The 24,746-nt window shown below is 41.2% G+C and overlaps 1 protein-coding gene across 2 annotated transcripts in view; it reads left to right on the forward strand.

Annotated features, from left to right (window-relative positions):
- Positions 1-24,746, forward strand: part of CPVL (carboxypeptidase vitellogenic like) — a 118,314-nt gene that overhangs the window by 37,477 nt on the left and 56,091 nt on the right. For both annotated transcript variants that reach the window (XM_057733956.1, XM_057733957.1), the window contains exons 4-7: positions 4,347-4,461; positions 5,446-5,504; positions 6,910-6,989; positions 11,907-11,973. In XM_057733956.1, coding sequence (XP_057589939.1) covers positions 4,347-4,461; positions 5,446-5,504; positions 6,910-6,989; positions 11,907-11,973 — 321 coding nt within the window. The remainder of the gene's footprint in view (positions 1-4,346; positions 4,462-5,445; positions 5,505-6,909; positions 6,990-11,906; positions 11,974-24,746) is intronic.

Genomic DNA, 24,746 nt, shown 5'->3' on the forward strand with positions numbered 1-24,746 from the left:
TTCTTGTCCATGAGTGGGAGCTGGTCTGAATCCCCAGCCCTAGAATAATGCCTGTTGATGTTATATGTTAAATGAATTAATACATCATGGTAAATTCAGAGTGTGAAACTATTCAGCCAAATGATGATATGTACTGGTAGGAACAGATTTCCAAAACATGTTGTTAAGTGAATACAGAAAATACAGAATATTATGTATAGCCTGATTCTACTTTTTGAAAAAAAATAAAAATAAAAAAGTACTTCTGTATATAGCATATGTAAAATCTATAAGATATGTGTATATGTACAGGTGGGGAGATGAGCTGGGGTATAGAGAAAAATCTGGAAGACTAAATATTCCTATGATCATCTCTAGGGAGTAAGATTGGTGGGGCAAGGGATATTTTTTTAATACCCTCTGAAAAAAATTAAGAATAAGTGCTTTCTTTATAATATGAAGAGCTGTAAGTAAAAATTTTCAAATTTTTGACAAAAATAAACACACTCTCTGTCTTGTTTCATACACTCTTGAATTATAGTTTCAAAATAATAAGTACTTTAAAAGTCCTGAATTTTGTAAATCTGTAAATGAAGTAAAGCAGTTGTTTCTTATGTCATCTGATCCTACGTTTTGCAGTATGGTTTTGTTCAGTGTCTTCATTTACTTTCATTCTTTCCTAAATGGGGAGGGGGATAGCGGGTGGCAGAAGGGCTTGATTCTCACAACTGAGAGCTAAATATGTCACCCAAGGAATTATCACATAATAACTTTATGCCATTATTATCGACATTGTTACTCTTGTATGTCATGACATTGTGATGTCATATTATATTACAGAAGTCCGCAGACTGTGTTATAACTAACTCTTGGGCTTTGTACATTGAACATGTGAACCTTTGTTTTCCAGCATCTGACTTTTGCATTTCATTCCAGATAAGGGCAGTATTAGTTCACAGGTTGGTTGGCTCATCAGAATATGAAGATGTGTGCGTGGAGTTTTCTTTAAAAAATGGGTTTCTTCAAAGGTTGTTGAGCTCATTCACCTCTTTCAGGAAAGTAAATTTGAGGAGCAAGGTCAGCTGAGGTTGGAGGTGTGTATGCAGATCTCTTATTGTTTAAGCATTCCAAGAATGCAATGTCTTGTGCTTCAAAGTTACATAACAAAGACGTTTGGCACTGAGGTGTTGGACTTGACTTTGTAGTTTGGCCTCTCAGGGTCAGCCTATTTTTCTGAGAGCCCGGAGGTCCCATCGTTGTGCCAGGTCACAGGAAGGGACATGAAAAGCAGGGGAGAATAGGGTGGAGACCAGAGGGCCCAGGGCATCGGAGAGGGCAAACTCTCCATCACCCTCACAGATTCTCAGCCCCGTCTGCACATTTAACCACCTGGGAGCTTTTAAAACACTGATGCCTGCCTCACCCTAGACTAGTTGAATTGGAATCTCTGGGATTTGGGCCTAAGCAGTAGTTGTTTTTTTGGTTTTTTTTAAAGCTCTCTAGGTTATTTTAATGGGTAGCCAAGGCTGAGAACCACTGGCTCATGGGTAGCTCTCCAGGGCTTCTAGTAGGTCATGTGCACAATAGGAAGGAAGTAGAGGGCTGGAGGTCCGCTGGAATGGATGGACTCATGGTATCTCACACACCGGGGAGGCTGGAACTACTTTCATCCAGATTCCATCCTCTCTCCACCTCTAATATGCTCCTACTGCTGAGTGAATACAAGTGGAAGGTGGTCCTGCGGAGTGATACTGAATAGCACGGTAGAGGATCGGAGGAGAGAGAAAATCACTTGTTCAAACAATACCCAGTTGGGGCCAGGCAGGCTAGGGCAGAGCTGCTTATATTTATTCAGCACAGTAGAGCTGACAGTATCATTTCATGATACGTTTTCTCATCAGGGTCCTCGGGCAAGCCTGTGAGGTGGACATTTATTGCCCTTTGATGGACAAGGCAGCAGAGGGCTGGAAGAATCTAAGGGCCAGGATCACACAGCTGTTACGTGGCCAAGTAGAACCAGCATCTGTCTGGCTACCAGTTCCAGTTCCAGGGTCACTCTGCTTCCCCACAGTGGCTTTAAAATGCCGACTTTGATTTTAATTTTATTTTACTTCAACGTGGAAGTTCCTGGTTCTCTTGAATTCTTTATGAACATTTGCAACACTTGAGGCAAGAGAACTAACTAGTGAAAAACTGACCAGGGAAGATGTCCAAAGGAGCAAGAAAAAACAGCAAACAACCCACTTTTTCTATTCTCTCATTTATAGGTGGTTTAGGTGAAAACTGTCTATAAATTCCTAGTGTTTTTCTGTTATAGCAATAGCTAACATTTGTAGAATGTGCACCATATGCCACTCACTGGGCTTTATGAAAATTGATTTATTTAGTCCTCCCAACAACCACATGGCATAGGTGCTATTTTTGATCCCCATTTTACAGGTGGGGAAACTGAGGTCCAAAGAGCTTAGGCAGCTTGCCTAAAGTCACACAGCTAGTGGATAGTAAAGCCCAGATTGGAATCCACTTTGAGACAAGAGCTCACAAAACTTATCCATTACACTGTGCTGACTTTTGGAGCTACATCTCTGCTGATCTGAGTTCCCAGTCTGACTCTGGGCTCCTACCATTTCTATTTGTTTCATTCGTTATAATAATCATTTGTGCGTAATGTGCTTTTATCATGCATTAGGCTTTGTTCCAAGGGTTTAACAAATATTATATTATCTCATTTAATTTCTTAATCCTGGAGAGTGGGTCCCAGGGGCCCCTCCTAGGGGGGCTCTTCTCCAGCTCACAGCTGTTCTGACCATGGCCACTCTTTCAGGACACTCCCTTGGCCCCTTCCCAAAGCTGCCAAAGGACTCTAGATTTTTAGTGACTAGAGAATAGAAATCCCTCTGTCCCCCCTGTCCTCATGCTTAGAACCCTGTAAGATCAGCTCTTCTTCTGGTTTCTTGGCTGTGGGTCCCAGATCCTCTCCCTTGCCTTCATCTTGCCTTCTGCCCACAGCCTTCTCACATCATCCAGGTGGATGAGCCAATCCACTTCACCCTTCGGATGCATCACTGATATGTCTCTGTGGGACTGGGCTAAGTAAGAGGTTGCAGGATTTCATTCTGGGCTGAAGCAGTAGGATCCTTTCTTGCCAAACCCGACGGATTGCGCATCAAATGAGCCATGACATCCAATGAGGACTCACTGTCATGTTCTGTTTTGAGCCTTGTGGAGACCAAGTGGAGCTTCTTTCAGATTGCTCCTGAAGATTCATGTAGAACCAGACAAGCTCCACACTCACTGTTCTCCCACCCAGTTCTTCTCTCTCTTGAGGGTTTCTCCATCATTTTCTTCCATCTACAACATTGTTCCCTGGCTCTGCTTGTGGCTGAATCCTTCTCGGCTTCCAAGTCTCAATTCTGCTCTCAGGATCTCACTGAGAACTTCCCTGATCACTGTGTTCAAAGGAAGTGCCTCTTTCTCAGCCTTCACTTGCTCTCTTGACATCACCCTTATTTCCTTTCCACACTCTTTAATCATCATATTTATTCATTTACTTACTGTCTGTATTTCCTATGCAGTGCAAGCTTGGAGAGGGCAAGGAGTTGTCTTTTTCAGTCACTGCTCTGCTAGCACCTCCTCCTAGCATGGTGCTGACCCCTGTGAGGTGCTGAGTGAAAGAAGTAAAGACCCCTCTGTCATTGAGGGGCATGGTGTTGACCACTGCCAGCAGCTCATTTCCAGCATCCTGACCCTGCCAGTGACCTCTCCCTATTTACATCGGCCACATCTCCTAAATAAATCCATACCTTGTCCAGGGTTTTGTTGCTATTGTTTGCATGGACTAGATGACTCGGGGCCTGTCTGCTTCTTCTCAGTTTCCTCATGTTGAATGAAGTTGCTGTTGTCTCTGTGAACACCTTCTCTGTAAATAAAATCAGAAAGGCAGTTTGGGCTCTCAGCGAAGGGGGCAAATTGTCACTGAGGAGGATGGATTCTTTGTTGTGCCTCTTTGGGAATATGTTGGTCGCATGGAATAGTCCCCAGAAAGTTTAAAGAGCTTTAAAAAAAAGCTGACCATGCTCCAGACAGTATGCTGGGTGTCTAGGGGCACACAAAGGCTAAGCTTCTACAATCCGTGGGTTTTCTGGCTATTGGCAAGAAAAGATTTAACTGCACAAGATAAATACCAGCATATGAAACAAATACTAAATCAAAACAACAAGACTTGCTAGTGAAGAGTGGTCACTGGGGTCTGGGAAGGCTTGATGAGATTTAGTCAAGGCTGTAAAAGAAGATTTGGGTAAGTTTGCTTGGATATGTGGTACAGCCTTACCACGCTGTGTAGTAATTGGCTTCTTCGTCCCTTCTAGATAGAGCCATGGAATGCTCCAGTCGTCCTCTGGCTGCAGGGCGGGCCAGGAGGCTCATCCATGTTTGGGCTCTTTGTGGAACACGGACCTTATATTGTCACAAGAAACATGACCGGTAAGTATTGCTTGGACTCCGTTTTCGCATGGAGAGTTCTTCATTTGAACCTTGTATCTGCTTTAGAAATAGAGTGAATAGTGAGCCACTACAAATAGCTTTACAGTTCCAGATTACAAAAACATAACTTTCTGGCAATGTCTGTCCAAGAAGGAGGAGCCACCAGGGTGAGTGTCCTGGCTGGGCTGCTTTCTCCCTTGAAATGTGGGTGAAAGGTTCCAAGCTTTGTTTTGCCCGTCTGCTGACTCAGGCAATCCAGGCTTATGAAAACAGTTGGTATTTTTTACTATTGGGGTAAGCCCTTTCGTGTGGGACCAATGGATGGAATTATATCCCTAGTTATTCAGACGAACTGAACACTGTACAGTTCAGTCATATAAAGGGTTGGATATCTTGGAAGCAAGATACTGTGGTCTGGGGCTGGGATGAAGGAAGGAATGGAGAAGGGGCCACGTCCAGCTCTAACCTGGGTTTACCTCCATCTCATTTTGTGGTAGGGGGTGGGGAGGGGAGACTGTTTACTTTCCCTGGGTTAGAATTTGGGAGGTTAACCAGTTTGTGACTAAGTATATTCATGTACACATTTCTTTCGAAGTTGTGGGTCTCTTCAGCATAGGATGGGAGGAAGCAGATTCTGGAGAAGTGGACATTAAGGATTATTCACCCGCCTGGACAGATGGGTTTATTGCATCTGTGGTTGATGGGTGTTTCTGCATGAACCAGTTGTACCGGGACTTGTTTCCAAAGTTCATCTTAGATGTAGAAACCCTCTGGCTCTGGGAAAAATAAAGGAGAGGAGGGGAGAAGAAAAAGGTGCTGGTGTCTGTTCCCCACACTGAGAATATGACCCAGTGTCAGAGGGACACCAAGAGTTTGTTGACCTGGAGAGGACAAGGGGCTGTGTTGGGCTCCTAACAAGAGCTAGATGTTGGGTGGGATGTTTTATTAATGACTCAATCTAAAGCCTCTTCTCTGCTTTACTAGTGCGTGCCAGAGACTATCCTTGGACCACTACATTTTCCATGCTCTACATTGATAATCCGGTGAGTACCTCTGGGGTCCTGCGATAACGGCAGTTTTGGCCTCTCTTGTCTTTTTTCTTTCATTAAGTACATTTAAGAAATAGAAAAAAAATACAGATTTAATTTTTTTTAAAATATAATTGTCTGTTTAAAGAACACATTTGAGATTTAATTTTTCTAACATGTACAGTTACATCCAAGTTTGGGAATTTTACTTGCTGCCTTCTCTCCTTCCCTCATTTTTAATCTTATGAAATGTCCTGGTCACTGAATTACACCTTCCAGGATACGGGATTAGTTTCTTTCTGCTGGTGATATGGGCTTCCCTATAGCATGGGTTATTATATGGGAAGTCCTAATCTTTCAAATTGAGTTCTAGATATGAAAAGACAACACCGGCCCCCTTCACTTATCACAGTGAGCAGAATGCCTCATCTCAGGGAGAACAAAAGGAGGAATTCTCCTTGAGAAGTTCTTATGAAATTAAATCCAAAAAACTGCAGTATAGGAAAATAACTTTAGGGTCAGCTTCTGCAGATTGGGAGTATCTTTGTCCTCTAACTAATGTCTCTAACTTCTTTCACTTCCCATATGGTTCAAAGAGAAAACAAAAACAGGGAGAAAAAAAGTCCAACATTCTGGCCCCCTGAAAAGTTTTGTCAGCCATCCTCTTCCCTAGTCTGTTATTCCATATTTAAATAAAAATGTAACTAAATGTCCTGTACCCATGGGTGTTTGGAGAAAAAACAAAAGGAAAAATATTTACAGCTGGTGTGTGTGGGAGGGGTGCATTCCTTATGCATATTATTGACCCCAAATAGGTAGTAGCTTCTTTTACAGATTTATAGTTCAGTTGTCCATGAACTTCTAGGTATAAGGAAATACTAGTTTAAAGCTAATCTTCATTTTAAAGCCCCTTGTCTGCTGAAGGTGAAAGGGCTTAGTGGCCATATTTCTCACAAATAAAGAAATCTGGGGAAAAAAACTACACACACACACACACAGCTATCATTTATCTCTAGCCTAGAGAGTTCCTTCTTAGCAGGACAGAGCAGTGCACTCTCCAGGTTTCAGAGCGGAGACAACTTTGGGCCTTTTGTTATGGTAGCAGGGGCCAGGAAAGGTGAATTTCTCATCCTTAAATCAACATCTGGCAGGGTCCCCACTGCGGGATCAAAATAGCTCAGTCACTGACGCCAGGGCAGAGCTTTGCACTGCTACTTTATTTGGGCTTGGAGGAGGGAAGGGGGACATAGGAGACACGCAGCATCCTTCCGTGAGCATGGCTGCGAGCACGTGGGTGATGGCAAAATCGGAGGTCAAAGGCCTGGCCTTCGCAGTAAGATTGATTTCCTTCCCATGGGGTATCTTTCAGCAGGGTGTATGTTTCTCTGTGTTTATACCTGCTTATTTATTTCACCGTCAGGTGGGCACAGGATTCAGTTTTACTGACCATCTGCAGGGATATGCAGTGGATGAAAATGACGTGGCACGAGACTTATACAGGTAAAAGGCCCTGACTCCCTCATGGCCTTCTTCAGACCAAACAGTTTTCTATTTCAATAAGAAAATTCTTCCAGTAGTAGAAGTATTACTCATCGGTCCTCATAGTCCGATTCCTGCAGATCTTTTAAGAGTACGCCTACCTGAGGTACGTGCGCATGCGCGCACGCCAGCACACGCTCACCCATGCGGCCTATTTTCCACTTTATTACATTATCATTGGTAACTGTGAAAGCGGAGAAGGTAGCAAGAAGGACTGAGGTCTTAAGGCATAATTTTAATTTTGTAAAAATATCCTTTGAAAAACAATAGAAACAGAGCAGAATTATTCAACCAAAGACGATTTTCCAACCTCTCAGCTAGATGCCTGAGAGGTTTCTGCTTGCTTTCCAACATTATATTGAACTTTGCATTTGCCAGGAAACAACACCTCAGATATTTGTTTGTTTTCTTTCCCAGGATTCCTACTTTTGTGGGCTTCACAAAATGTAATTTTTCACTCTCGTGTTTCTCCTTCATGCCTTTTCCAGGCTGAAAGCTCAGCTTGCTTAGCTATTCTCTTACTTTTCCCATCATATTACAAAATTAGTCTGTTACTAAAAAAAAATTTAAGGAAAATGTGACGTTGTAAGTCTGATCAAACAGTATACATATAATATCTTCCTTTCTTTTTCTTACATTCATCATAGCTATTTTTAGTACCTCTTTTTTAAGTAACTGACCTTTCTTATTTGGTCACATTTTTTTTTCCAGTCTGTGAATTATTGCTAGAGACCAAGTCCTGGATTCTTTCAGATCACTAGGGCACTGCACTCCTTTATGCATTGGAATAACTGAAAGAATCTTAGTGGCCAGAAAGAGTTAACTGGCTCCTCTACCCTGCCCCCCACTTTCACCAAACACTCCTTCTGTTAATTACTTGGTGAGCAAACCCAACCAATCCCCAAAGTGAAAGTGGATCTAATAGGAGTCAGTTTCTTGATCTCTGACAAAGGCTTTCCCTTTCATTCTTCTTTCTCCTCAAGGCAAATGGCTGGGAGGAGTGGGGGTGGGGGAGAGGAAAGAACTTCCGGCCTCTCTCCAAAGATTTTTCTCTCCTCTGCTGACCCAGAAAATTATATGGCTGTTGTCTGTCTTTCACACTTTCATTTGCCACATGTCCCATTATTTTAACACTTTCATGCAGTTTCCGAGCAGACTGACTAGGACCCACACTTCTGCTTCCAGATACAGTGGGTCCTGAGGGTAGATTAGCCAGATCCTGGCAGAGGTCCCTCCCCTGCCCCCAGCTCACACACCTCCTTCCCCCCACCCCCCAACACGTCCTTACAAGTTTACTCAAGCGCCATGTCTTTCTCATTTAGCACTGACTGTGACTTCTCATTTTTAAGATCGGAAACCCACTTCTCCGCACCCTCCACCTACTCCAACCCTCTTTTGGCTTAAACCCAAACCTCAGTTGTTTAACTAGCAAACACCCTGAGGGCGGAGGGTCTGTATTAAAGAAATGCACCAGACCTTCTAAGCCAGAGCCTTGCATGCCTGCCCTTCCTTTTCTGGCTCTCCTGCCCCTCCCCCAGAGATGGTCACAGCTTCCAACTGACCCTCCGAGTGTATATTTACTGCTGACATGTGGTTCATCTCCTCTTGCAGGACATGTAAAGAGAACCTATTTCAAAGCATCCATTGTTTATAGCCGTTTTAGTCCTTTTTGCTTCAGGCTCTTAGAACTGGAAAATAGCTAATCAAGGGTAGTGTAGAAAAGTGATTTCAGCTGTTTCCTTTACGATTTACACTATTCGTTTCCCTTTGTGACTACATTCTTCTCTCCAGCTGTCCAGATGGGTGTCTGAAATAAGAAGGTCGCTTTGAAACCTGTAAATGGGCTACTACAGGTTTAAAGAGTAGAACTTTCTTTTTCTCCCTTTGAAAACCATCTTTCTTTTTTTCTGAAAGTCCCATTTCTTTTCCCTATTATTAGTGCACAGCCTGAAGGAGTAGACGCCTAAAAAGACATTTGACATTCACATTTAGGCTGCTTTTCTTTGTTTGGAATTGAAACTTTTTCACTAACAAGATGTTTAAATTTTTTTCCCCCTTATTTGGAATGTGTTTAGGACCACAATGCCTCTCTGGTTTAGGAAAAAAAAATAAACTTCCTAAAGAATAATACATTTGCTAACTTTGGAGTAGACCAGCTGGTGCCACTCTCTCTCTACCACTATTCTTCGATTTCCTACTATGTGCCAGACACCGTCCTGGTGTTGCTGATACAGTAGTAAGCAAGCTCCCTGGTCCCCGCTCCCCTGGTGTGCCTGAACTTATTTTCTTAGCAGCCAAATGGGAAATGCTACTATTCTATTCCACATATTGGTTTGCATGAGAGACAGTATGTGCTGCTAAACAAAGCTTCACGACAATGTGACTATGAAACAGGTTTCGTATATCAAATGAGAACAACATTGCATAATGGTTGCAGGCAGAGATCATGGCCTGGCCACACTGGAAGTGACATGAATGAACTCAGAGGATGGCTTCCCATCTTATGCAACAGAACAAAACCACAGAGATTCTTGTTGCTGTGCTGCTTTCAGTCAAACTGTCAGTGTCTAAAGCCACGCCTTGCTTGCCTTTTGTTGGTACAGAGCTTCTGCTGAGATTATTTTAACCTTAGTTCTCCTGAATATCTTGTATTTACTATGACCCTGACTCCACTAGAGCTGACCAAAGTCCAGGGCTGTCTTTGGATCTATAATGTGTTATTTACATCCACCTTCTCTGCTTCTAACCCATCTTCCCTTTTAAAAAAATTATCTGAGGAGCATTTTCTCCTAGTCATTCACCGTTGCAATCTGTTTCATCCCGTTGTCCTTCAGTGTACCTTTCTGCCACCAGGTAGCCTCTGACTAAAATTTGAGGACAGTTGACAAGGCTTTGGCACAATGCCAGCAAGGTTGCAAATGGAAACACTTGGACGAGGCTTGCTTTGTGTGCCATATGGCTTTTGTGCCTGAGTAAATGCATGAAGTGCACACGCACACACACGTGTATATATTATGTATTATGTATTTTAGCATTTCTACTCCTAAAATTTGCAATTTTATGTGAGCATGATTCTGGATTCTATTTTTAAACAACCCTTCACATGTAATGGTATAGTCCTTGATGAAAATACAAATCAATGAGCAAATGACATATGTACATCCAACTCACTAAATTTACCTTTCTCATTCTTCGTTCCCACTTAAGAAAGACCTACTAAGTCCTTGCTATGATTAGCCAAATTTTTGTTCATATCCTACTGTGAAATTAAAACTCTATAACTTCCTCAAGTGGGATCCTGCCTTGGAAACTTCAGCTAGAGAATCCTGCTTTTTCAAGCCGGAAGCAACCTGGGAGATTATCTCCTTCAACTAAGATTGTCAGGTAAAATACAGAATGCCCAGTTAAATTTGAATTTCAGATAAACAACGAATAATGTTTTAATCTAAGTATGTCCCATGCAACATTTGGGACATATTTATACTAAAACATTATTTGTTGTTTATCTGAAATTCAGATTTAACTGGACATCTTGTATTTTTATTTGCTAAATCTGGCAGCCCCAACAACTCTCCAACAGATTCTTTAAGGAAATAAGCTTTAAGCCAAAGCACAAGGCTTAGTTGAGATTTACTATATTAAATTGTCTATTGCCATTCCAACTAGCAGGAAGAGAGAAAGAGAAGTAGTTTTTAGCCTGAAGGTTGGAGAGGGAAGGGTGGAGAATAAACTCCTATTTTTAATCTCAGCTGTAAAGCCAGCTTATTGCCAGCACAACCATGGAAGCTATTCCCAGATTTAGTTGCTACAAAGATTTTAGTTACTATAAATAATAAAATAGGGAAATACACTGAAACTCTACAGTAGAGTTTAATGGTGGATTTTTATGGAGCCTTTGAAAATTAAGTATCGCCAGGATCGTGGTGATTGTAATGACCCAATTTTGCCTCTGTGTAACCCTTGAACTTTCTCCTTCTCCTGGTTTTGCAGGGCCTCCTTGCCTTTCATCTTCACTGGCTGGTTCACAGCTTTTAGTCCCTCAGCAGGAAACTGGAACAAAAACCCTGCCTAGCTTCTTAGTCATTGCAATCTGGGTCAACACATTCATAAAGCTTCTGAGTTTCACAAGTTTTTTTTCCTTTCCGAAAGATTTTCTTCAAGTAGCAAATCATCCAATAATCTACCCTTTTCCTGCTTATTATGAAATAATTTCTTGAGGCTGTTTAAATCTATTTCAGTATACCAAGGTGGCTGGTGGCATTCTTTCCTAAATGTGATTTTTTGACCCTGGAGGCCACAGTGCATTTACTTCCATATTTGTGACCATTTGGTGGTTTTCCTTTAGACTATAGTCATTTTACAGCTTTTCTGTGCTTCGGTTATTAAAATACTGAAATTCTGGGGGCCCCATGAGAACATAGAAATGTTCAGGGTTCCCCACAGAGAGAGGTTGGTAAGCAACGAAGGTTCCCATTACCTCACCACAACCCGAGGTTAATGGGGTCATCAGGTTTGCAGAGCGGACTCCACAAGGTGCTAAATAATAGGTAAAAGCCTGTAGCACTTTGCTCAAGGGTCCCCTCAACAGGTAGGTGATCCAAGTTGGTAACCCAGGGATTTGGAAACCTTCCCAGAGTGTTGCTGTTCACTTGTCTTAACTTCTGAGCATCACAGAGTAAGCCCACAAGTATTTTTTGAGCCAGCCACAGAGTATGGAGTGTTATGCACGTGAGACTTTGGGAAAAAAAAAAAAAAAGCCTATGGAAGCTTATGGCGTAATGGTATCTTAATTCAAACGTGAAACCTATTGTCCAAGGGTGAAACTGGGTAGCACAGCATGATTCCGTGTGATTTTTATTGTTGTTCTTCTTTTGGCAGCGCACTATTTCAGTTTTTCCAGCTGTTTTCTGACTATAAAGACAATGACTTTTATGCCACTGGGGAGGTGAGTTGAAGTCATATTTTCTTGTGTGCTTCTAGCATCATCAGGACTGAAATATAACACTTGTGGTTTATTCATTCAGCATGTATGCACACACACACGTTAATATTAATTCAGCCCATATAAAAAATTCTCCAATTATGCCCAAAAGTTCTTCCATAGCATATTTTTAAAAGTTCAGTGCCCAATAAAGGTTCATACATCACAATGAGTTGTCTCGTCTCAGTACCATGTCTTTGTTGTTGTCATTTGTAACAATGATGGTCCAGGGTCTAGACAAGGTCCCTTGTAGAACGTCTCATTTCCTGACTTTGACTCTTTCCCCAATGCTTAGATTCAGTGAAAGCATCTGGCAAGAACGCTATGTAGGTGATGTTGTGCACTTTCTATCCTATCGCATCAGAAGGCACATAACGTCCATCTGTTCCATTACTGGTCACTTAGCCAAGGTGGTATCTGCCACATCTCACCATTGGAAAGGTACCTTTTTCCCTTCAAAATTAATAATAATCTGAGGCCATGTGAACATCTGTTCCTCCTACCAAATATGTCACCAAGTAGTTTTAGCATCCACCAATGATTTCTGTCTGAACCAGTTATTGTACTGGGAGTTATAAAATGGTGCTTTTTCTGATTTTTATTTTCCTTTAGATATCATCTGATATTCTTCTGTAGAGAACACCTTTCCCTCCTTCTCTTCTCTGATATGTACTTTAAAAAAATATCACTGAGGGCTCATGGATTGTTAATTCTGCTTGGTGTGTTAAATTTTATTGCTGTCACTATTGCTTTTGATGCTTGTATTGCCCTATGGAACCTCTTCAGGGTGACTTCTGTGTGCTTTTGATACATTGTCCCCATTTGTCCCCATTAGTTGTTGAGCATTTCCTTGCTTTTTGGCACAAATATAAGTTATAGGATTATCTTGTACTTTCCCTGCCGTAGCCCTGGAATCTGTCATGTCTTCAAGGAACATCTGGTTCATTTTAATGGGGAATGGTAAATAAAAACCAAGACCTGAACATTAAGTGTGTTCATTCCTATTGGAATGCCACTTCTTTTGGCTTTGTCTATGGGCAGAGCTAGGAAACAAAATGGCTTCGTACTGATACCTACAATTCTAATTCAATATCACAGAGTTTTGTCTTCTTTTCCCCATTCTGTATTTGTGTACTCCTACTCCTACATTGAGGACTGGGGTTCCCAACAGCATCAGTGTATTTACTCTTTGTTCAATCCTACAATGCAAAATTATTTCAGAATTACTATATCAAGTACTACTATCAACAAGAAACCCCCAAGTTACTTTCAATATTTTTTGGCTGCAATTATTTTTATCCTTAAACTATATCTTACTACAGGTATAAAATCAGAATTCTATGTTTAAAATATGTAAGAATTAATTCTTTTTTTTTTCCAGGATGATTATGTTACAGTTTAATGTACAGGTTCATTTGCATATGTTGATTTCAATTTTAAGGTTCGCTCTTTTTCATTCTTCTAAATTTAAGGTTATTTTTAAAATGTATAGCAGCCAATATTTTGAGAACACAAAAATTCTTAGGTGCCAGGAATACAGTTGTGAACAAAACAGAAAAATGCCCTGCATTCGTACATTCCAGAGATGAACATACATTCCAGAGGTGAAAGCAGTGATAATGAAAGAAAGAAATATATACTATATGGTCAGGCAGTGATATGTCTGAAAAAGATATGTCATGAAAAAGATAAGCAGGGTGAGGCCTGGAGAGTGGTGGAGGTATTATTTTGGTTAAGATTGTCAGAGAAAGCTCTTTGGTAAGGAGACAATTGAGCAGAGCCCTGAGTGATGTAGTGGAGCGATCTCTGCAGCACCTGGGAGAAGAGCTTTTCTGGAAGAAGAAACAGCAAATGCAAAGACTCTGAGGTAGGGACAGACTTGGTGAACTCAAGGAAAAGCCCTTAGCCACTGTAGAGGAGCTTAGATGAGAGAGGCAGGCTGATTGTGGAGGGCCCTGTTGCCCATGGCAGAGAGGTTGGACTTTATTGTAAGTGTAATGGGAAGCCATTGAAGGGTTCAGTGTTCCCTGAAAGAGGATTTAGAATCAAATTCAATTCAGTTCAACACACGTTTTTAAGTATGTACTATGTCTGAGGCTTTGGACAAGTATTAGAAATTCAGTGGTTAATGAGATATTAACTCTACCATAAATCTAAGAGTCTAATAACAAGACAATACAGAATGAAAAGTAGAATTAGAGAAGTAGCTGTAAACACAAGTAGTATAAGGTGAGCAAATAGCTACCTCTCAATATGGGATCCTCAGGAAAAGTCAAACAGAGGAGGCAACAATTAAACTGGATTTTGAAGGATAAGTATGGGTGTACTAGTCAAGGCTCTTTTGCTTGCAAGTGACAGAAATTCTATTCAAAGTGGCTTAGTAAAACGGGACTGATTGTTGGCATCAGGCATGGCTGGATCTGGGTGCTCAAACATTATCATTAGGATTTTGTCTCATGTTCTCTCGATCTATTCACTTGGCTTTACACTTCACTGGTTTCATTCTCAGGTAAGTTCTTTTCACCTGTGCCTTTGACTGTCCAATCCACTCCAGAGCTCTAGGTATAGCCTACCAGCTCAACTTCTCTTTCTCAATAATTCCACTATATACCTGAATCTCATTATCCATTTGAATCTCATGCCTATTCCAGAACTAATAACTGGGGTTAGGAGAATGGAGTATACAGATTGGCCAGAATGGTGCCCGAGGCCCACCCCAATGCCTTGGGAGGTAGGGAATCATCTTGGGACCTTTACCTCTGAACCACACATCCTGAGAGTGGGAGATGAGTGGTCTCCAGAGGAAGATCTGAGTGATGATACCAGAGGGAGGGCTGCAAGGATGCTGGCAAGCACAGACCGCAGACTTCCATTCTAAGGGTGTCAAAGTGGAAATCAGTTTTAGCATTTCCAAGGGAATGGCAAGTGAATGGAACTAGAAACTTCCTTCTCTTCACCTTCTTTCTTCTCTTTCTAAACTGTCTGGAAAGGATATCTTGACTGTTTACCATGTTGCACTTAAATGTTGTTTTTTTTAAGTCAGTTATCTAGTCAGGATTGTTTAGGACCTCTACCAGTAATTCCCTGCTGTCCCTTGCCTTTTAACCCATTTCAGAGGCAGGTTGAGGAACAGGGCAGGAAGTGACACTCTGGTCATTTTGGTACCAATCCTGGAAAACACCCAGTCTCCACCTCCAACAGAAGAGCAATCCACTTAGTTTGTAATTCTTTGTCTTGCAAATAATGTGACAGTGTTGTTAACCATAATGTTGAACTTTCAGCAAAGCTGCCAAATTCCGGATGAAAAATTTGACTTGTCTACTTCATGTCTGCCTGGTGGTTTCATGCATGTAATTTCTGAATGTGTGTAGGAAAGGACAATTTTCTTTTTGTATTCTCTGCTGCTGGGGTGGATACTTTTAAGGAAACCTGTGCCTTCCAAGTGATGAAGGAGGATGGGACCGAGGGCGGGCCAGGCCTGGGGTGGAGATGCACTTGTCAGGCTGCAGCATCTTCATAAGAACCACGCAGGATACATCAAATCTGGGGGCACATCTTTTTCTAGAGGGAAGAGCACTAATAATGCCTTGATGGTTTATTATTAGCAGAATGCTGTGTTTCTCTAGTCTGGATTGTTGCATTTGGTCTTCTGTTTTAAGGCTAAGAGGCAGAATGGAGAAGTGGAAGGAATTCTGGATTAAAAATCAGGAGACCTGAGATTCACTGCTGGCTTTGCCTCTCGTGGATGATTCCAGACAAGTTCTTTAACCTCTCTGGGTCTCTGCTTTTCATCTTACAATCAGAAGGGTTGATTTTTAAGTTAGATCACTTCCAGGGATATTTTACTTTACTGGATGTTCAGCTATAGTTACCTAGATGTACTTTTAAAGCATCTATATACAATTGCAATTTTAACATAATACCAACCCACCCTCCCTGTATCCGCCACCAAAAAAAAAAAAAGAAAGAAAGAAAAAAAAGTTGTAACAGATTTTTTTAAAAAAGGAAATCTTTTCTCTTGTGAACTCAATTTCCTGATACTCTTGGCAGAGATTGAACAAATAATGCTGCTAGGTTTGTAGAATTGTTCTTTGAAAATAAATGCATAAACTCAGAAATGGTTTTCTGCTTTTCATTGCAAAAGTACTGGACCTAAATATCCTCCACATTTGTGTGCTATGAATGAGGGTAGCTGTTGCTCAAAGGGGCTGAAACAGCTGTTTAGCGCCCTAACTTTGGTGTAAGGGAGTCTGGAAGTAATAATAGTACCTACTGCATAGGGTTGTTTTGAGCACTTAATTAGATGATCCTGCTCAAATATTTAGCAGAGTGACTGGCTGTGGTGAGTACCCAGCATATGATGACTATTACTACCATTCATGTTGAAAAGCTGGATTAATACATTATAGCTCCAAGTATATGGCCTAATGCATGTAAACAGGGGCTGAGATGTTTAAAAAGCTCTGCTCACTTGTTTTGCGGCTGTGGCATTGTCTCCCCTCTTATTTTGAAATCATCTTTAGAAGAAGTTGTTCACTTCATCAGAAGATAATGGTGGATCTTAGAAGTTTTGGGTGGTAGCAAAATGTGTGGGGACCGATCCAGGCCCCTTGCCCCTGCTGTGTGGACCACAGCGAGGCCACAGCAAGGCATAGTGTGGACCTGCAGTTGGAGAGGCGGAGAAGGAAGAACTGCTTTTTTCCCCTACCTTCTTCTCTCCATTTCTGCCCAGAACACCAACTGGAATTAATTTTCTCTAAAGAGAGACAAATGTGTCTGTAAATCACCCTCCTCAAGGCATGAAAAAAATGTACTTCAAAAAGAGAAACAAGCTGCATTTAATTCACATAATTAACTTTCTTCATAAGTGTTATCCTTTCCGAGCCAGTAACTATTAGTGAGATTGCCGTTTTTCTTGAGGTACAGACGCTCTTTAGAATCCGCTCAAGTGTACGTGGGCCCAGCTAGAAGTTAAAGCAAAACAGCCCTGGCGCTGGAAGGCAGGGAGGTGATGGGAGAGAGGGGTTTGTCCACTGTCCTCTGAGCCTGTGGCTTTCTGTCCACTCGTGGGGAAGATCTAGCGCTGAGGGGCAGTTTTGCCACTGGGTGGGAGTGCTTCCAAAATGGCAGGGCGTGTGGTTAAAACTGGGCATCTCCTCTTGATCTACAGGAGGGGACCTACTTTCCTTAGAAGCACTTTCGCAACCATAGTTAATTCAAAGGCTGCATTTGAGGCAAAACTTTGAAGCTATTTAAAAATTAGTGAGCTTAATAGGATACTTTATCTTCATCTGCATGAGCAAAATCCTGCTGGGCTCACGGAGTCTGATTTCTTTACTGAAATCACCATGGTCCACTGGGTTCGGGTGGCAGGCTCCCAGGAGGTGAGAGCCAGGTTTGTTTAATTTGTTTCATACAGTACTAGACACGGTGTTTAATGGATGTTATAGAGTGGCTTTGCACAAGGCATTTGCCAGATAAAATAAAAATATCAATGATATTTCTCTCTGGCTTTTTTTCAGCTCTCTTACATGGCTCTTCTCTCCCTGTACTGCACCCCAGGCCCTGGGAACCTCCTTTCTACTCCCTTATTTTCCAGGGCCATCCAGTGCCCTGCCTCCCACCCTCAGCCTTCCTTTCCTTGGCTGTATGGTGCTCATGCTTCCTCCGTCCTCATCATGATTGTTCTGTTTCTCTCCCCCATTCTGACTTATCAGCCCATGTTCCATTAGAGAGAATCTGATCAATTAAACGTACTCCCAACATACTTGTCTTTGAAAAGAGGACAGAGCCCAAGCCATGAAAGATACTTGTAATAGGGAAATTTCAAGCAGTGACATACCTGTGAAGTGGTGGGAAGGGAGAACTATCCTAGTGATAGGCCTATACTTGTTTTATGTAGGCTATACCTTTATCCTATTAGACCAGCCTTGTGATTATTGAATTTGGTAGTTAGAAGGGGGCCTTCAAGAATATCTAGTCCCCTTGTTTTATTTGTAGATCTTATTTGAGAATGGATCATATAACAGGCATGATGCTAAACATGGTTTCATGCATTACCTTCAAAACTGCGTTATGAAGCTAGCACTGTTACTAATATCATACCCATTTCACAGCCAAGGTGACTGAGGCTTAGAGAGGTTAGGTAGGCTTTACAAGCTCACCCAGCCAGGATTGGAACCTAAGCAGCCAGACTCCAGAGCCCAAAGACTATAGTCAAAGGATGGGCTGAGGTGTAACCCCTTTCGTGGAGATGCTCTCTGGAGCCTGGCTGCACTCTCGTCAAAACTGCACTGTCTCTAAGACTTGCCTCTTCCCGCAGAACAGATCCACTGTCTGTACAAGGGAGTCAGACATCCCTTCCATGTTTTGTGCAGAATCTCTAAGGGTTACTGACCTTATACAAACAGAAAAGAAGTTCTTTAGCTTCTTGAGTGTTTCTGTCTTTCTGGCCAAGACTTCGTTTTAATCATAAAGACTTGGCTTTGATCATGAAGTTTTATGGAGTAAATGGAAGTTTCAAGTGATATAAAGGCTTGAAGTCCTTGGAATGTAATTATTTCTCAAAGCTTGGAACTTGATGAATTTTATTAGATAACATTCGAGCTGCTTTAACTCTTGAGCTCATGACAGATGTCTATTTTCAATTATGTTCCTCTGACTTGCCAATATTTTCTTTTAGAATTGAAAACGGATTTGTGACTGTTTAATGAATTTAATATTAGAAAAGTCAGGGCTTAAGCTGAAACCTGAAGAATTGAGCAGGGGCATATGGAAATGTTTGCAAATTGGACCTCAGGCTTTTGGATAGCATATCTAAGTCAAGTCAACACGTATTTACTGATTCTTTAGTTACATGGAAAAGAATATGAGTAAATCAGAAGTCATTATAAGCTTCATCTGAAGTGAGCTACTATGCTGGACCAAGCGGCATGGTGACACAAATGGTACCTGATTGGATGAGATGTGTAGGCTGGGGACTGGAAATACTAAGTTAAATCTATTATGCAGCTTCAACCTTCTGAGTTCTATCTCTAGTGAGCAAATGAAGGACTCAGTTTGTTGACTGTGACCCAGTATATTCATACTCTTTATTGAAAAGTCAAATTAACTGTAATCTCTACACAAAAGGGTTTATTCATCTGTTCAAGGCGCCTGGCTTCAAGCTGTATATGAATTTCTCCAAAACTGGCACTGAAGTTCGAGGTGGGGGGAGGTGAGGTACATCTTTTTCACCTATGTTTGTCATGGATGGAATTAATTTTTAAAGAAGCATCATCTCAAAACAAAAGAAGAACATATTTGGAAGGCAGTACATACTTTTGCATAAATTTATGTGGCTAAAAGTTGGATACAGATCAAAATGTTTTTCTCATATGTCTATTCCTGTAGATTCTACATTTCTTCTTAAGCTCATAGTCAAGAGAAATAGATGTTTAGATAAAGTCATGTTCTCGTTAGAAGTCTTTTTTTTTTTTTAATCGCAGCAGTGTGGTCTTAAAATTAGATGACGCACGGTCTAGCAATGTCTAGGAAGTTGTAGAGATTACCACACTATCGAAGCGCCAGTTTCCCCCATTCATTAATTTTCTGAATTGGCTGTGTTAAGGCCACACGTCTTCTCTCCTCAGAAGAAATGACGGTGCAGAGTGAAGTAAGATTCTACCCCAAGGCTAGATGAAGTCAAGGTCACCCTAGCTTAATCCTGTGTTCTTGGCTGCTGTGTCCTCTGTGACTCCATTCAACTTAGGCTTTTCACCAAGTTTTGTAGTTTTCAATGCGTGTGTAAAATTCTCTTCAAGGCATGTCCCCCTGTTCACTCTGACTGCCCCTGTACGTGGGGCTCATTCCACCATAGTCTGTGCCTGGGGACAGCTAAAGGACATGACACTAATGTGACTCTCTCCAGAAGGGCGGCCCACCAGGTTTCCTCCCAGGAGACATGAAGGAGTTCTCACCATTTCCAAAGTGGATTCTTCAGAGACATTCATTCTAGCTGGAGTGGCTGGGGATTTGGGGCCAGAACAGGGAAAGGGGCATAGAATGATCCTGACCATCCTCGACATGCCATTGCCGAAGGTGACAACTCCTTTTTTCCACTTTCAGGCAGAGGTGAGGAGCTAGGGCCAGTGAATAGTGACACTTGGTAACCGGGTTCAAGGCCCTTGCTCATTACCACTGATAAAGGTTCTGCAAGTTTTACCATAAAAGGTATACTTAGAAGCAAGTCAGAGAATGAATATAACTGCATCTACTTTTCTTTTTAAACTAAACCTTAGTAAGAAATGTAGCCAACTGAGAGTAGCTTAAACAATAGTAACTGCTAACATATGTGAAGTTTCTGTAAGAGGACGTTGTTTCCATTATAGTATTCTTCTCTGACACGATTTTATTTTTCTCCTGGAGGAGCTGATTGAAGCTCGATTTTAGATATGAATTTTTTCCTCCCTTGAAAGTAACCGGGTGGCAGTAAGTCTGCTATGAATGTTGTTGAAACATGTAAGAAGGGAGCAATTCAGATGGAATACACAATTACAAGTTTCTTTAAGCCCAATTTCATTGTGCTTTTACACATCTGGACAATTAACAAAGCATTACATTCTCTCTAGACTATTTTTACAAGTACAATATGCTCCTAACGTGATTTCCATTAGCCTGTTCCAAACATCATTTAAGAACTCAGAAAGATTGCACACCAAGATTCAAAACCACTATTCAACTGCGATGTTGAGACCTTTTTTCTCTCATGGGGGAAATAAAAGACTGAGAGCTGAATTCTGAGATCCTTCTGATGTCAGAGGAATACTGGAGGTTTATAGCTTCTTTAAGCTCCAGCAATACAAGCACGTACAAACATAACCTAATATCTCTGGCCCTTCTTGTCAGAGTGAGCTCAAAATATGGTCACGGTGGGGCAAAGGAGCCATACAAGAATAGTGCTGGAAATTGCAGTTTCTTTAAATGTTGGAAAGGAATAATTCCTAAGGGCAGACTAAAAATCCTGATGTGTTGATTGCTAATCTAGTTTGAATTATTATGTTAGTTAAATATGTTTATCTGACTGAGTTCCTTATTTGAAGGTCACTGCTGAATTCGAAAATAGTATGTGTTCAGATAGTTTCTGGCCACACTTTTCCCCTTTCCTTTTGTAATTGCTTTGATGCTGTTCCGAGCTTTTATGAGGCCCGGGTCTGATCGGATGGTAGACGGTTAGTATTAATTCACAGACTTCAGGAGCTCCGTTGGCCAGCAGCTGCCCACATTGGTGAACCCCAGCCAGAGATCAGAGAAACCACAGGGCTAGTAGTTGTGGCCGTCATTGCTTCAGTTGTTGTCATGGGCAGAACTCAGAACAAAAGAGGCAGGAGTTCATTAAATTACAGGATCACAGCTGTAAGTCCTCTGGGCCATATAGTCCGTTTCTGACCCCTCAGACAACCACACCTAACTTCTCCCCGCAAAGTCTCACGTTCTGTTCTACTTAAAACATATCCGGAAAAGGGAAAACTGGGTAAAATCAAACATACTTGATTTATTGTCTGGTTGTCTTTTAAAGTGCTCGTGGTGGTCAGAGAATTGTTAAGTCGAGGAATAAATGGTTCAGGAAGAATAAACAAGTCTGATCTTGAAGAAAAAAGAAAGACAGAAGTGTGTCTCAACAAGGAGAGTGAAAATAATTGAAATTTCATTATAACGTTTTGGTGTCTGTTTTCCATAAAATAATCCTATAAGTGTCTACTGTGTGACAGCCCGAGTCACTCAACCAGTGGAATGATTAATGAAAACGGCAGTGAAGGATTTGTCACACTGACACAGGGCAAGGAAGTGTGTGATAGCCATTAGAGAGCAAAAACCGAGGTAAAACATCATCCCTGTTGGGTTAGCTGATGTGGACTGCACATTGAGGAATCTGTTTTGGATGTGGTTATAGACTACCCATCTCACTGTCTCGTTTTCTATAAATGGTCCACTTAGCAAATGTGCAGTGGATAAATCCAAGGGTGGGTCCCAGCTTGGGGGGCCAGAGACCCATCGTCTATTTCACTCAGGTGCCTTGAGTGAAATGTGATTTGATGCGAGAAATGGGACGCGTGGAGGCAGCCAAGCCCAGAGACAATTCCAGGTGGGCGCATGACTTCAACGCGCAGACCTTTGTTTTCATCATTTTAAAATATGGGGAGATAATATTAACTTTACATTGGCTCAAATTAAAAGTAGGTGAAATAACCAATTCATAGTAGATGCTCAGAAATTGAGTGAGTGTCCTTCTTAATCTCCTGCCTGAATATATCCCGGACATACAGGATGGTCGCCAGGGAGGAGGTGCCATAAAAATGTGACTGTTTCAGCCTCAATTTGTCATCACTTCCTATAAAGTACATACCCTTCCATCCGTGAAAGAGTCCAGAGAGGTGTTTTATTGCCAGGCCTTATAACATGACAACTTGAGTGATAACATCATGGGAAGGTATACTTTTTAACATTTGTACTAATTTCCAGTAGAGAAAAAAATGTTTAGAAATAACGTCAGATGAGTCATTCATTTATCAGATATGTTTTTATATACCTACTATATGCTGGGCATTGTACACATCGTGGAAATAATAAGCCACGAAAAGGTAAACTTTGCCTTTATCACACTTAAGTTTTCCATAATGTATTTTAAAAAGAAGTTGTGATCTTTACAAGTTTTGTGCTTTATTCATTTTTGTGTCTACTCAAGTATCTGTCAGGATACCTTGGACAGGAGAGTTGCCCATTAAACCATCGTTGAATGAAAACTACGAGGGTGAGTCAAAAATTAGCCACACTCCGGTTATATTAAAATTTCTATAAATTCTACAGCCAGCGTGCAGATAATTTTTGACTCACCCTCATATGTAATACATCTTTGCTAGTGAAATGATGATTCAAGAAAATTTGCTTTTTCTGGTCGATTTACAGAAATGTTATTTGATAAGTGTTCAGGTACTGTCCTTAAAGAGAGAATATAGCAAGGTTATGCAACAAACCAAATTTCAGACATGTAAACACATCTTTATACTACCACAAGGAAGCTAAAACGTACTCATGAGTATGAATGGATAAGCTGTTTTGATTTAATATTTTGCCTGTGTAATTATTATTGCACAAGAGAGGTGCATCAATGAGACGATCTGTGTGAATTATGTAAATTAAATTCTATCATAATTTGGAAGGGGTTTAGGATTTGGAATAGGTCAGACCAGGTTTAATCCTGACTCTTAACCTCTCTGAGCCACAACGTCCTCCTGCTGAAACGGGAATATAATTATGGCATGGAATAAATAAGGGTTCCCCAGAATTCCCAGTCTTTGAACTACAGATGCCCTGGAGAGCCTTGGAGATACTGTGAACGTTCTGCAGACCCATAGGTACCCACGTAATGCCTGTAGTCTGTCTAGAACATATGTGCATTGCTGTTTTTCAAATGCATGTAGGTTAATTCAAGATTCATTCATTCGGCAGCTGTTTACTGAGCCCTAACAAACAGCATCAGGTACAGGGGATACACTAATAAATGAAACGGACAGATATCCCTGTGTCCATGGATCTTCTAGTGTAGGTAGGGGAATAACAATACACAGGATAATAAGTAAAAGTTTGTTGAAGAGTGACAGAGACTAAGATTAAGAAGGAGAAGAAGGGAATATCAAATATCAAAAAAGCAGTGTTAAAATTTTAGATAGGGTGGCCAGGGAGGGCAACCCTCAGAAAGCCTCACTTAAGGAAGTGAGGGAGTTAACCATATGGATATCTGGGGAAGAACATTCCAGGGACAGGAACAGCTAATGCAGGGGAAGGCATAGCTCAGATCACAATTATGATATGGTCCAAGAGGGACTGGAGAGGAATGAGCAAGGGGATAGTAGGGGATGATGTGAGTGAAGTGACCAGATCATGTCAGCCCTTATGCCTCAGAAGAAGGCATTTTTCTTTTCCTTTGAGAGAGATGGGAAGTCATTAGAGCGTTTGAGCAGAGGAGTGGTGTGATCTAATCTAACAGACCACTGTCTTGAAATTAGACTGGATGAGGGTAAGAGCAAAAGCAGAGGCCCACTGAGGAAGCTACTGCAAGAATCCAGGCGAGAGATGATAGTGACCTGGAGCAAGATGATAAAGTGGGGGTATGGAAAGACACTGGATTCTGGATGTGTTTTGATAGAATAGGTAGAGTTGATGAGATTCACTGATGGACTTTCATGAGGTGTGAGTGAAAGAGATAAAGAATGGCACCAAGAGTTTTGGCCTGAGCAGTTAGAAGAACAGAGTTAACATGAATGAACAAGGAGGCTTGGGGACTGGAGCTGCATTTTGAGCATAGGAAGTTTAATATTAGACATACAAGTGGAGATGAGAAGAAGGCAACTTTTTAATGGAAGAAATACAGAATGATTTTTAAATATTACTAAACCAATAATACCTCTTTCAGCATAATCTAAAAGCAGAATTATTTTCATATTTGTGTACACAAAATATTTTGAAATTGAAAAAGAGCCTTGTGCTGGAAAAGGTTGGAAACAGAGGTAAGTTCAAGTGACCATTTTAGTGGCCAATAAATATTATTTTTCCTTTTCCTCTTCCTTTAATACATGTTGATTTCAAATTTTGGCATCATTATACAGATTTTGAAATCTTAATTTTGGTTTTGGGATTTTTTTTTTTTTTTAAATAAAGCTTGCAATGGAATTTTCTGGTAAGAAAAACCCTAAGGGTGG

The sequence above is a fragment of the Hippopotamus amphibius genome, chromosome 4 (genome assembly GCF_030028045.1).
Source record: "Hippopotamus amphibius kiboko isolate mHipAmp2 chromosome 4, mHipAmp2.hap2, whole genome shotgun sequence".
Taxonomy (NCBI): Eukaryota; Metazoa; Chordata; class Mammalia; order Artiodactyla; family Hippopotamidae; genus Hippopotamus; species Hippopotamus amphibius.